This window comes from Lepus europaeus, chromosome 13, assembly GCF_033115175.1.
Source record: "Lepus europaeus isolate LE1 chromosome 13, mLepTim1.pri, whole genome shotgun sequence".
NCBI classification, from domain to species: Eukaryota; Metazoa; Chordata; class Mammalia; order Lagomorpha; family Leporidae; genus Lepus; species Lepus europaeus.
Genome location: NC_084839.1, coordinates 86,425,467 through 86,439,623, shown reverse-complemented (window position 1 = coordinate 86,439,623; position 14,157 = coordinate 86,425,467). Strand labels below are relative to the sequence as shown.

The 14,157-nt window shown below is 44.9% G+C and overlaps 1 protein-coding gene across 6 annotated transcripts in view; it reads left to right on the top strand.

Annotated features, from left to right (window-relative positions):
* KANSL3 (KAT8 regulatory NSL complex subunit 3) overlaps window positions 1-14,157 on the top strand; it is a 46,041-nt gene that overhangs the window by 5,351 nt on the left and 26,533 nt on the right. For all 6 annotated transcript variants that reach the window (XM_062209892.1, XM_062209893.1, XM_062209891.1 and 3 more), the window contains exon 3: window positions 476-646. In XM_062209892.1, coding sequence (XP_062065876.1) covers window positions 476-646 — 171 coding nt within the window. The remainder of the gene's footprint in view (window positions 1-475; window positions 647-14,157) is intronic.

The window sequence follows — 14,157 nt, the reverse complement described above, 5'->3', positions numbered from 1 at the left end:
ACCTGTGATGGCCAGCACTGTGGCCAGTAATCAGAAGGATCTATTGAGAATATGACATGTGGCTAGTGTGATGGAGGGACTGAGTTTTCAATTCTATTTGTTTTTATTAAATTTCTTTAACTAAGTGGATGGCTTATAGCTACTTTATTGGACAGCATGTTTAGCTCATCAGCTGTTTGCTTATGGAACATATTTGTCTTTTTTAAAAAAATATCTTTTGGTTACTTTTTGCACAGATTCATTTTAAAACAACTTTGTGTTCCTCCAGCACATACCAACATGTCGGAGAAGGCAGAGGTGTAGACCAACGTGGGGGAAATGTCTTTGACTCCAAATTTTCTTGCAGATAATGTTCTTATACATAATTTAAAGTTGACCGTATTAAAGAGTTATTTTTTGACAACCTGATGATTATTGAACATTTGTGTTGTGTGAAGTACATGTGGCCTGCTTCTATTTCCTCACCTGTTTACAGTGAATCAGACGCCCCAATAGATGTGGAGACCATCACGTCCACCCCTGTTCCACTCTATGACAACCAGAAGGCTCGCAGCGTGATGAACGAGTGTGAGCGGCATGTCATCTTCGCCAGGACAGACGCGGATGCCCCTCCGCCTCCTGAGGACTGGGAGGAGCATGTCAACAGGTAGGCCCTTCCTCAGGAAGGTGGCTCACTCGGGGTTGATGGTTACCTTCTTACAATTAGTTTGTATTGTCCTCTTCATTGACACACATTTACTGGGAGCTGATTTCATTTGTAGTCACACAGTCTCTGCATTATAACTCTCAGTGCACTGTTCTGTGAGCTCTTTGAGAGCAGGACTTGCCTGTCAGTCATCTCTGCCCCTAGGACTCTGCCTGGCACACAGTACATATGTAGTAAATGTTTGCTGAACAAACAAATGAATTGAATTTGATAGGTATGATAAGCTCAGTTACTTATATAGAACAGGTCATCATATAGGGCCACCCAGACTACAAAAAAATTAAATGTACATCTGTAAGATACGTGTTTATATGGTCAGTAACAAGGATAGTAAAAAGGTTTTAGAGTCACAGGAAAAGCTAACAGATGTTTGAGTGGCTTTTAAAGTAGATGTGCAATGTTGTTTCTTTTCCTTGTTTTTTTGTTTTTAGTTTTCACTTACTTACCTTAAGAGACAGAGAGAGAACTCCCATTCATTGATTCACTCCCCAGATGCATTCAATGGCTGGGACTGGGACAGGGACCAAGAATTCAAACCACATTTCTGTGTGGGTGGTAGAAACCCAACTCCTTGGGGTGCTGCTTCTTCCCAGGGTCTGCATTGGCAGGAAGTTAGAATCAGGAGCTGAAGCCAGAAATCAAACCCAGATAATGCAGTATGGCATGTGGGCATCTTAAACCCAAGGCCAAATGCCTTCTCCCAATCTATGGTTTTGAGGCCATACCTAAGCCCATTTTCATGTGTTTCCTGGCTAGTTTTGTTCCCACATTTCCTCGTTCTCCCAGGAGATTCAACTTCTCTCTCCGTGTTGACAACATTTATTTATCATTACATAACAGCTTTATAGAGATATATTTACGTGCCATGCACTTTATCCATCTGATGTGTACAGCTAGTAGTTTTTAGTATATTCAGAGTATTGTACCTGTCACCACAATTTGATGACTATTGCCATCTCCCTGAGAAAGAGACTGTACTTATTAACTCCCCATTTCCTCCCAGTTCCTCCAGGCCCCGGGAACCTTCAGTGTCCTTTCTGTCTCTAGATTTGCCTGTTCTGGACATTTCATGTAAATGGAATCATGCAATAATGTGTTCTTTTGTGTCTGGTTTCTTTTGCTTGATCTTATCCAAAAGGCCAAGAAGCTATGTGTCTGGTTTCTTTCATACAGTGTTTTCTTCTTCTTCTTCTTCTTTTTTTTTTTTAAGATTTTATTTATTTATTTGAGAGTTAGAGTTATAGACAATGAAAGGGAGAGACAGAAAGGTCTTCCAACTGCTGGTTCACTCCCCAAATGGCTGCAATGGCCAAAACTGTGCCTATCCGAAGCCAGGAGCCAGGAGCTTCCTCCAGTCTCCCACACAGGTGCAGGGGCCCAGGGACTTGAGCCATCTTCTACTGCTTTCCCAGGTTATAGCAGAGAGCTGGATTGGAAGAAGAGCAGCCCGGGCTAGAACCGGCACCCATGTAGGATGCCGGCTCTGCAGGCGGAGGATTAACCCACCGCGCCACAGTGCTGGCCCCTCATGTAGTATTTTCAAGGTTCATCTATGCTGTAGCATATATCAGTACTTCCTGATTATTGCTGAATTCTGTTTTGTTGTTGAGAGATAGTCCATTGCATGTATTCCCCACATTTTATTTACCTGTTGATCAGTTGCTAGAAACAGATTGCTTCTACTTTTTGGCCGCTACAAAACGGTTAATGAGCATTCATGTGCAAGTTTTTTATAGATGTCTGTTTAGAATTCTCTTGGATATATAACTAGGAGTGGAATTACTGGATTATGTAATAACCCTGTGTTAATTTTTTTTTTTTGTTTTAAAGATTTATTTATTGTATTTAAAAGGCAGAATTACAGAGAGGCAGAGGCAGAGAGAGAGGTCTTCTGTCTGCTGGTTCACTCCCCAAATGACTGCAATGGTAGGAGCTGGGCTGATCTGAAGGCCCAAGCCAGGAGCCTCCTCTGGATCTCCCACATGGTTGCAGGGGCCCAAGGACTTGGGCCATCTTCTGCTGCTTTCCCAGGCTATAGCAGAGAGCTGGATCAGAAGTGGAGCAGCCGGGTCTCAAACCAGCGCCCATATGGGATGCTGGCACTGCAGGCAGCAGCCTTTACTTGCAATGCCAGAGTGCTAGCCCCTGTATTTAACTTTTGAGGACCTACCAGACTGTTTTCCAAAATGGTTTACTATTTAAATTTTTTTTAAAGATTTGTTTTATTTATTTGAAAGGCAGAGTTACAGACAGAAATCTTCCATTCTCTTGTTTACTCCTCAAATGGCTGCAATGGCTAGGGTTGTGCCAGGCCAAAGCCAAGAGCCAGGAGCACATCATCTGGGTCTCCCATGTGGGTGCAGAGACCCAAGCACTTTGGCCATCTTTCACTGCTTTTCTGGGCACATTAGCAGGGAAGTGGATTGAAGTGAAGTAGCTGGGACTTGAACTGGCACCTGTATAGGATGCTGGCATTGTGGGTGGTGGCTTAACACTCTGAGCCACAACACCGGCCCTCCATTTTGACGATCTGATTTCTCTCCATCCTTGCCAACAGTTACTATTTCTCTCTCTCTCCCAAAATATTATACCTCTTCTGGGTATGAAGTGACATCTTTTCTTGATGGCTATCTAAATCTGTTTACATATCTGTACCATATGTAAAAGAATGTTGCTCTTACATCAGGAGTTGGTGATAATGCTGGAGACCTGTTACTTCATAACAACAAGAGAAAGGAGGAGGAAGAGGGTGGGGAAGCTTGAGGTGACTAGTCTGATTGACGAGGCTGGTTGGAAGTTAGGACTGAGATTAAATGTGTGCGTGTGTGATGAGGATGGGAGCTGTTGCAGGAGGAGTTCCGTGAAGAAGAGCTTGTGGAGAAGTTGGTTGGGTCTTGAATTGGAATTAATGCTGTACCCTAAAAAGGGCACATGTTCTTCAGAGGATCAAGAGGAAAACTGTTGTGGGTGAAGATCAGCTACTGGAATATTGCTGGAGTCACTGAATTTAGCAAAAGGGTTTATTACAGTTAATAAAAAATTAGTAACAAGGATAGTAATAAATGAATTGCCATTTGTTGAGTGCTTTCTAGGTACCAAATATTGTACCAAGCACTTCACAGATATTCTGCCTTTTAATTCTCTAGCAACTCTTAGAGTAGAAGATACATTCCTCTTTCAACTCTTATTTTTTAAAAATTATTTATTTATTTAAAAGCAGAGAGTGAAAAAATCTTCCATCTACTGGTTTACTTCCTAAATGCCCACAACAGCCAAGGGTAGGGCAGGCAAAGCCAGGAGCCAGGAACTATATCCAGATCTCCCACTTGGGTGCGGGGACCTAAGTACTTGGGCTGTTATCCACCGCTTCCCTGGCACACTAGCAGGAAGCTGGGTAGGAAGTATGGAGTAGCCTGGACTCTAGCCAGGGATTTCCTGTGTGTGATTTGGACATCCTAAGCTCTGTCTTAACACACCATGTCATGACAGCTGTCTCATCTTTTTTTTTTTTTTTTTTTTTAATGCCAGGTAGAGTTAGACAGTGAGAGAGACAGAGAGAGTTATAGACAGTGAGAGAGAGACATAGAGAAAGGTCTTCCTTCTGTTGGTTCACTCCCCTAATGGCTACTATGGCTGGCACTGCGCCGATCTGAACCCAGGAGCCGGGTACTTCCTCCCGGTCTCCCATGCGGGTGCAGGGACCCAAGCACTTGGCCATCCTCCGCTGCCCTCCCGGACCACAGCAGAGAGCTGGACTGAAAGAAGAGCAACCAGGCCTAGTACCCAGCACCCTAACTGGGACTAGAACCCAGGGTGCCAGTGCTGCAGGCAGAGAATTAGCCGAGTGAGCCATGGTGCTGGCCCCATCTTTTTTTTTTTAATAAGATGAAGAAACTAAGCTTAAGAAGTTGAACAAACCTTAGGAAGTGATTTTGCAAGAATTTGTTCATACTAATCAGTCTAACTCCAGGGCCCAGTATTTCCAGCTACTGGATCCTTTGTGTTAAGGGCAGTAAAAAGAGTAAGAGCAGTTAATGGTGGCTCAGCTAAGTGCTCTTAAGGTGGTTATGTATCCCTTTGTGGTATTGTCCATTGCCTTGTCCTCAGTTTGAAATTTCAGAAATTGTGTAGAACTCTGTGATATTTTTTATCAGTTCACCCGTGATTATGATTAAGAGGGTTTTGGAGACTATTCATGCTTGTCAAAGTCAGTAGAGACTTAATACATATAAAAACCATTTTTTAATTTATAAGGAGAAAGATGATTATGAAACAGAAGAGGTCCTTGGGTAGCCTGGCCATTATCTACTGCCTCCCTGCGTGTACATTACAGGAAGCTGGAATCAGAAGTAGAGCCAGGACTTGAACCCAGGCACCCTGGTATGAGATCTTCCACCTACTGGTTTACTTCCTAAATGCCCACAGCAGCTAAGGGTAGGCCAGGCCAAAGCCAGGAGCCAGGAACTATATCCAGATCTCCCACTTGGGTGCATTCGCAAACAGCATCTTAAACGCTGCACCAAATGTCTGCCTCAACAAATTCTTATCTTTGGCCTATTTTTCTGTAGTATCCATGTGGACCTCCATCCTTTCATTGTGATGTTTCCCTAGATTGGTAAGATTTAACAGAGCTCAGTTTATTTCAGATTGTTTATTTTTTTAGTGTTTGATGAGATTTTGAATATGTTTTCTCATTAGCAACAGACTTAGCAACCATTTCTTCAGGTGGGTCATTTTCATACATGGCTCATTTCATTCTTTGATGGTATTGAGTAGCTGCAGCTTCAGAGAGGTCACCATTTGATGACCTTGTCCCTGTTTGGTGTTTGGAGTTCCCTTTGCTCTGATTATAATCATCTTGTTGCCATTCTTTCCTTTGACTTGATTGTTAAATTGCTGCTTCCTTTCTTGTTGTATAAAGTCATGTAAAATTACAGTTTCCCACATCAAGAACTCCACTGACTATAGGATAGGTCTGTAGAACTCTTTGAGTTTTTTTCTCCCCTGAGAACTTACTGATTGTTCTTCATCTGTGGAGTCACAAATGTAATTTCCCTTTGGGTTCTTTTTCCTCCTCTTGAATTATTTCAATAGAAACTGCCTCCAGAGGCCACTGTTATGTCCTAGCAGGTAAAACCTCCTCCTGCAATCCCATATGGGCACAGGTTCAAGTCCCAGCTGTTCCACTTTTGATCCAACTTCCTGTTAATGGCCTGGGAAAAGCAGCAGAAGGTGGCCCAAGTGTTTGTGCTCTTGACACCCATGTGGGAGAATTGGATGAAGCTCTTAGCTCTTGGCTTTGGCCTGGCCCAGCCCTGGCTGTTGCAGCCATCTGGGGAATGAGCCAGGAATGGAAGATATCTCTTTCTCTCTTTCTCTGTCTCCCCCTCTCTTTATAACTCTGATTTTCAAATAAATAAAGAACTAAATCTTCAAACAGACAAACAAAACTGCCTCCAGATAACTCTATAGAAAATGAAGCCTCTACCCCACCTGATTCTGGCTTTCTCTAGTAATGGCTGATATTTTATAAAGTAGTTTAAGTATCCCTCTCTGCTTGAAGTAATTGTATAGATCAGAAATTGTCCAGCTGACCTGTGGGCCAAGTCTTGGTCCATGTGCCAAGAGTGGTTTTTACATTTTTAAGTGTTTGCAAAAAAAAAATTTTCCTGCGTCTGGCACCGTGGCACAGCAGGTGAAAGCCCTTGCCTGCAGTGCCGGCATCCCATATGGTTGCCAGTTCTAGTACCCCAGCTGCTCCACTTCTGATCCAGCTCTCTGCTGTGGCCTGGGAAAGCAGTGGAGGATGGCCCAAGTCCTTGGGCCCCTGCACCGTTGTGGGAGACCTGGAAGAAACTCCTACTCCTGTCTTTGGATCTGCTCAGTTCCAGCTATTGTGGCCATTTGGGGAGTAAACCAGCAGATGGAAGATCTCTCTCTCTGTCTCTGCCTCTTTCTGTAACTCTGTCTTCCAAATAAATAAAATAAACCTTTAAAAAGATTTCCTGATATATGAAATAAAAATGTGGGTGTCCATAAAGTTTTATTGAAATATAGTCATGTCTATTTCTTAGGTATTATCCAAGGCTGCTTTTGCACCATATCTACAAAGTCAAACATTGTGGCAGAGACTGTATGGCCCCAAACCCTTAAATAGTTATTGTCCATCTTCTTATAGAGGAAGTTGGATGACTGGGTTTAGAAAATGTTTCTATGTCTGTCTGACACAGTCATGCAACTTGGAGGGACTTTGAAAATGATTGGCATTTACTGGCATGATGATGCAGTCTTGAAGATGTTGGTCAACCTTTTTTTTCCTCTCTAGATGTTTGTCAAATGGGTGAATTTCATTGTATGCACAGTTTTGAAAGACATTTAACAAAATACTACTTCTGAGAAAAAAAAAGATTTATTTATTTATTTTGAAAGTCAGAGTAACAGAGAGAGAAATCTTCCATCCACTGGTTCATTCCCCAGATGGCCACAATGGCCAGGGCTGGGCTAGGCCAGAGCCAGGAACCAGGAGCTTTTTTTGGGTCTCCCATGTGGCTATCAGGGTCCCACTTAGGCCATCTTCACTGCTTCTCCCAAGCCATTGGCAGGGAGCTGGATTGGAAGTTGAGCAGCTGGGACAGGAACATGCACCCATGTGGGATACTGGTGTTGCAGGTGGCAGCTTTACTGGCTTCGCCACAATGCTGGCTCCTAACAAAATACTTTGTTTTTTTTTTTGGCAGGCAGAGTGGATAGCGAGAGAGAGAGAGAGAGAGAAAGGTTTTCCTTTTTGCCGTTGGTTCACCCTCCAATGGCCACTGCAGCCAGCGCATCTCGCTGATCCGAAGCCAGGAGCCAGGTGCCTCTCCTGGTCTCCCATGTGGGTGCAGGGCCCAAGGACTTGGGCCATCCTCCACTGCCTTCCCGGGCCATAGCAGAGAGCTGGCCTGGAAGAGGGGCAACCGGGATAGAATCCGGCACCCCAACCGGGACTAGTACCCGGTGTGCCGGCGCCACAAGGCGGAGGATTAGCCTGTTAAGCCATGGCGCCGGCCAAAATACTGTTTTTTTAATATTTTTTTAAATTTTAATTTTTTTAAGATTTGTTTCTTTATTTGAGATGTAGAGTCACAGAGAAAGGTAGAAATAGAAAGGTCTTCCATGTGCTGGTTCAATCCTCAAATACCTGTTATAGCCAGAGCTGGGCCGATCAGGAGCAATAGAAGAGGAGCACCCGCGACGTGAGCTGGCGCCCACGTGGGATGTCAGTGCTGCAGGCGGAGGCCCAGCCCACTACGCCACAGTGCCCCTATTTATTTATTTGAAAGTTACAGAGAGAAGGAGAGATCTTCATCTGCTGGGTCACTCACCATATAGATAAAGCACTGGCCCCACAAAATAAATTTGGACACTTAGCATTGCTCAAGTGGATTTCAGGACATTTCCAACATGTAAGTAAAAGAATTAGTGTCAGGAAGCAGGCTGTCTTATCTTGAAACACAGTCTAGGGGCTGGTGTTGTGGTGTAGTGGGTAAAGCTGCCGCCTGTGGTGCCAGCACCCCATATGGACGCCGGTTTGAGTCCCAGCTGCTCCACTTCCAATCGACTCTCTGCTATGGTCTGGGAAAGCAGTGGAAGATGGCCCAAGTCCTTGGGCCCCTGCACCCTTGTGGAAGACCCAGAAGAAGCTCCTGGCTTTGGATCAGCCCAGCTCCAGCCATTGCGGCCATCTGGGGAGTGAACCAGCGGGTGGAAGAGCTCGCGCGCTCTTTCTCTCTCTCTCTCTCTCTCTCTGTCTCTCTCTCTCTCTCTACCTCTGCCTTTCTGTAACTCTGCCTTTCAAATAAATAAATCTTTAACAAAAAAAAAAAAGAAAGAAAGAAAAGAAAAGAAGAAGCCCAATCTGAATTCTACCCAGAAAAAAAACCATTTTCCCTTCGTGAACTTCCTATACTTTTATACTCAATATTAGGTGTGTCTGTGTAGAAATCCTGGGTTGGATATCTGGAAGTCAGTTCTCGACCCCTGAGTTACTTTCTCCTTCCTCTCTCCCTCTACCCACTTTCTCTTTCCTTTGTTCCTTCCTGTCCCAGAAGCATGACTTACTGGGATTCTCTGGTGTTCCTTGTCATTCCCTGTTCTAGTTTTTTTTTTTTTTTAAAACCCTTTTGTCGTTTTAATGTTGAATTAGTCTCCCTTGAAACAGTGCCAGGGAAATAATGATTACTTTTGAAAATGCCAGATTGTTATAGGACCAGTGTGGTCTTTTTGGCTGCTTTGAATAGGATAAATGAGAGGTCAGCATATCGTTCAGCTTCAGTCAGAGAATGGCAAACAAAAGATTATCTGATCTCACTATGAAATGAAGACAAGGCATTTTTGCACTCATGAAAACTGAATAGGTTTAGGTAGTGGGGAGCCAGTTGACTCACCACAGTTCCCATCAGCTATTTGAGTGTTTAGACTTGTATTTAAAATTCTGTCTCTTGCTTTTACATTTTTCCTTAATTATATCTCTTGCATACTCTTTATCTTAATCCTGGGTTACATCATTTTTTCCCCCTCTTAATTCTCCAGCCTCCCACGAAGCTGACAAAATAGAGAATGTGTTTCAATTCTTGGGATCATTTTGTTATGTATTCAGCAACAATTCTAAGAACTTTTTCTAGGACTTTGGACTTTTCATCATTGTGGTTTTTAAATTTAATTTCAGCTGTCATTGCTGAATGGAAGTCATTTCTCAGTTGCTTTGGAACCCTTCCCCACTTTTTTCACATCATCTTCCTTGCTCCCCTCATTTTGGGTTTCAGAATAAATACAGAGTAAGATGAACAAATAGGGAAACATCCTGTTAAATTTTAAAGAATGGAATAATTTTGCAAATGCTGTTGATGTCTCATAAATCAATTATACCTCATTCTCTGTTCTTGGAACTAAAGTTTACAATGTGGTTAATAGACTTTGAGAAAGCTCCAGACTTTGTTTGAAGTGAAGTTCTCATCTCTTAACCCGGTTGACTGTAAACGAGCATCATTACTGGCAGTAAGACTGCGATGCAGTTGTTACAGGTTCATTATACCCATTGGTTTTATAGAACTGGAAATTCAGAAGGTTTTTTTTTTTTTTTTTTTTTTTTTAAGATTTATTATTTGAACAGCAGAGTTACAGAGAGGCAGAGGCGGAAAGAGAGGTCTTCTATCTGCTGGTTCACTCCCCAGATGGCCGCAACAGCTGTAGCTGAGCCGATCCGAAGCCAGGTGCCAGGAGCATCTTCCGGGTCTCCCACGTAGGGTGCAGGGGCCCAGGCACTTGGGACATCTTCCACTGCTTTCGCAGGCCATAACAGAGAGCTGGATTGGAAGTGGAGCAGCCAGGACTTAAACTGGTTCCCATATGGGTTGCCGGCACTACACGTTCGGCTTTACCTGCTAAGCCACAATGCCAGCACACAAAAGTTTTTTTGTTTTTTTTTTTTTTAAGATTTATTTATTTATCTGAAAGATTTATGCAGAGAGAGGTCTTCCATCTGATGGTTCACTCCCCTGATGGTTACTACGGCCCGAGCTACACTGATCTGAAGCCAGGAGCATCTTCCGGGTCTCCCACATCGGGACAGGGGCCCAAGGACTTGGGCCATCTTCTGCTTTCCCAGGCCATAGCAGAGAGCTGGATTGGAAGTGGAGCAGCCGGGTCTCGAACTGTCGCACCCATATGGGATGCCTGTACTTCAGGCCGTGGTGTTATCCTGCTGAGCCATAGCACCAGCCCCAGACAGGTATTTTTTGATCTTTCATGTCTACTTAAGGAAATTTATCCTACAGAGATTCTTGCATGAGTGTATAAAGATTTAAATGGATATATATGTGTATGTGTCTGTATTGGGGGTAGGGAGAGGTGGTAACTGCAAGTGGTTAGAGATAGCGGTAAGGCCGATGCTGCAGCTCACTAGGCTAATACTCCTCCTGCAGCGCCAGCACTCCAGGTTCTAGCCCTTGTTGGGGTGCTGGTTCTGTCCCGGTTGCTCCTCTTCCAGGCCAGCTCTCTGCTGTGGCCCGGGAAGGCAGTGGAGGATGGCCCAAGTGCTTGGGCCCTGCACCCGCATGGGAGACCAGGAGGAAGCACCTGGCTCCTGGCTTCCGATTGGCGCAGCATGCTGGCCATAGTGGCCATTTGGGTTGGGGGGTGGTGAACCAATGGAAAGAAGACCTTTCTCTTTGTCTCTCTCTCTCTCACTGTCTAACTCTGCCTGTTTAAAAAAAAAAAAAAAAAAAGGCAGTAAGAGAAAACAATCTAAATGCACACAAATAGGATAGAGTTTACCAGCCATTAAAAGCAAAGAGATGTACAGAGATACAGCCATATACACACCCAAAGAGCTTTTTTTTTTTTTTTTTTTTTTTTTTTTTAAGAAATTTATTTATTTGAAAGGCAGTGACAGAGTAGGAGAAACAGATCTTCAGTCTGCTGGTTCACTCCCCAGATGCTTCCAACAGCCAGAGCTGAGCCAGGCTGAGCCATGAGCCAGGAACACCATCTGGGTCTCCAACATGGGTGGCAGGGGCCCAGATATTTGGGCCGTCCTCCACTTTTTCAGGGTGCAAGAAGCAGAGCAGCTGGGACTCAAACCACCACTCCCATATGGGGTATGGCTTAACCTGCTGCACGCCACAACTCTGACCCTTCGGAGAGCTTTTAAAGAGTGGAGCTTTGTCGGCCGGCGCCGCAGCTCAATAGGCTAATCCTCCCCCTTGCGGCACCAGCACACCGGGTTCTAGTCCTGGTCGGGGCGCCAGATTCTATCCCGGTTGCCCCTCTTCCAGGCCAGCTCTCTGCTGTGGCCCGGGAGTGCAGTGTAGGATGGCCCAAGTTCTTGGGCCCTGCACCCCATGGGAGACCAGGAGAAGCACCTGGCTCCTGCCATCGGATTAGCGCAGTGCGCCGGCCGCAGTGGCCATTGGAGGGTGAACCAACAGCAAAGGAAGACCTTTCTCTCTGTCTCTCTCTCTCACTATCCACTCTGCCTGTCAAAAAAAAAAAAAAAGAGTGGGTCATTGGGGCTGATGCTGTGGTGTAGTGGTTTAAAGCTGCCACCTGCAGTGCCGGCATCCCATATGGGTGCTGGTTCAAGTCCTGGCTGCTCCACTTGCAATCCAACTCTGCTATTACCTGAGAAAGCAGAAAATGGCCCTAGTTCGTGGGCCCCTGAACCTGCATGGGAGACCTAGAAGGAACTCCTGGCTTCGGATTGGCTCAGCTATAGCCATTTGGGTCATTTCAGGAGTAAACTAGTGGATGGAAGACCTCTCTCTCTGCCTCTTCCTCTCTGTAACTCTGCCTTTCAAATAAATAAATCTTTTAAAAAAAAAACAAAACTTAAGGGCTGGTGCCCTGGCACAGTAGGTTAATCCTCCACCTGCGGCGCCTACATCCCATATGGGTGTTGGTTCTAGTCCCAGCTGCTCTTCTTCCAATCCAGCTCTCTGCTATGGCCTGGGAAAGCAGTAGAAGATAGTCCAAGTCTTTGTGCCCCTGCACCCACATTGGAGACCTGGAAGAAACTCCTGGCTCCTGGCTTCAGATCGGCGCAGCTCCAGCCGTTGCGGCCATTTGGGCAGTGAACCAACGCAAGGAAGACCTTTCTCTCTTTCCCTCCCTCTCATTGTCTGTAACTCTACCTCTCAAGTAAATAAATAAAATCTTTAAAAAAAAAAACCAAAAAACAAAAAACTATTCAACAACCAGCAATGTTGTTACTAATAAGGATAGGGATTAATTTCACAGAGAAACCAATTAATTCCACCATAACAAATCCTGTTGCTAGTGCCATGGTGATTGTCTAGGATTCTAGATAGGTTTGGTGCATCTATTTATTTATTTATTTGAGAGGCAGGCAGATCCCATCTGCTAGTTCACTCTCCAAATACCCTCAACAGGTGGGCCTGGATGGGGCCAGAACTTAAGCCAGGTCTCCCACTGGGAGGACCAATTACTTAAGTCATCACTGTTGCCTCCCAGAGTCTTCATTGACAGGAATCTGGAGTGAGGAGTGGGAGCAGAGAATCAGATTCAGGTGTTCTGATGTGAGGTTTTCTTAATCATTTGACTAAATACCTGTTCCTTATAGCTTATATTTTTTGTTTATTTTCATTTTATTTAAAAGGCAAGGAGAGATCTTTGATTTACTGGTTTACTCCCCAAATGCCCTCAACTACCATGGCTGGGCCAGGCCAAAACTAGGAACCTGGAACTCAGTCTTCGTCTCCCCATGTGGGTGGCAGGGACCCAAGTACTTGAGCCATCATCTGCTTCCTTCCCGGGGTGCACATTGGCAGGAAAGCAGTGCTGAGATTTGAAGCAGGCACCCCAGTATGGGACGTGGGCATCCCAGGTGGCGTCTTAATTGCTGCACTAAATGTCCCTCCCCCATCCTATCTATTATATAGACAAGGAGACTCAGGGTACACAGGCATCTCTGTTGCAGAGGTGGATGGGGTCCTAGCTCCTAGTTGGGGTTCTCCTGGACTGTGTGACTGTGATAAGTTGTAATTATTGATGTGCTAGAGATTTTGCTTTATTGAAGGAAAAGGACCATTGTCTTCCTCTTTTCTGGATGGTATTTGCTGTGTCCAGCGATGTTGCAGTCACTGTGCATGTGAATAACAAAGGGTAGTTGGTCCTCCGTCTGCTTCCTCTGGGTCATGTTACCGGTGTTCCTAGAGTGGTGGCTGTAGAGATTAGAGTGTCTCATGCGTTGTGCTGTGATGGAAATGATGCTAATGTGATAGGAAGTAAGAAGAGAAACTCGCTGTCCTTTCAAGGGGCTTCCCTGCAGCTTCACCAGCTTGGTGCAGTGAAGGGCTCCATTTGCCAGTGAGCACGAACATGTTTCTGTGTTCCTCTCTGCTACTCAGTGCTCAGGTACTCAGTATGATGCAGAGAGTGAGCGTTTGAATCTGGGCCCTGTTATTTACAGAACTTGGAATGCAGCATGCACACAGTTCCTCCCTCCATTTGTTGTAGGTGTATAACTCTGCAGAGTGTGTCACGCTCTATTTCATGAGCTGATACAGTACTTAAGCAAAACTGACAAAAATCCCAACCATCCTGGCCTTTACGTTCTGCAGAGGGAGACAAAGCAAACAAATAAAGTAGAGCGTCAGGTGGTAATATGGCTAGTAGAGAGGGCTGGGGAATCCCAGGGTAGATTTGGTGTGTAAATAAGGATGAGTCAGAGCCATGGAGAAAGTGACATTTGAACAGTGACCTGAAGGAACAGAGAGGGAGCCATAGTTTGAGATTGGGAACGAGTGGCAAGTGCCCAGTCTGTGATGCAAGGTGTGCCTGGTATACATGGCAAGGTCTGGGGCAGGGCTTGCAATGTAGCTGAAGCAAAGTAAGTGAGGGGCAGTCATGATGGTGATGTTGGAGAGGCAGTGGGGTCCCTACAGCCTGTTGTG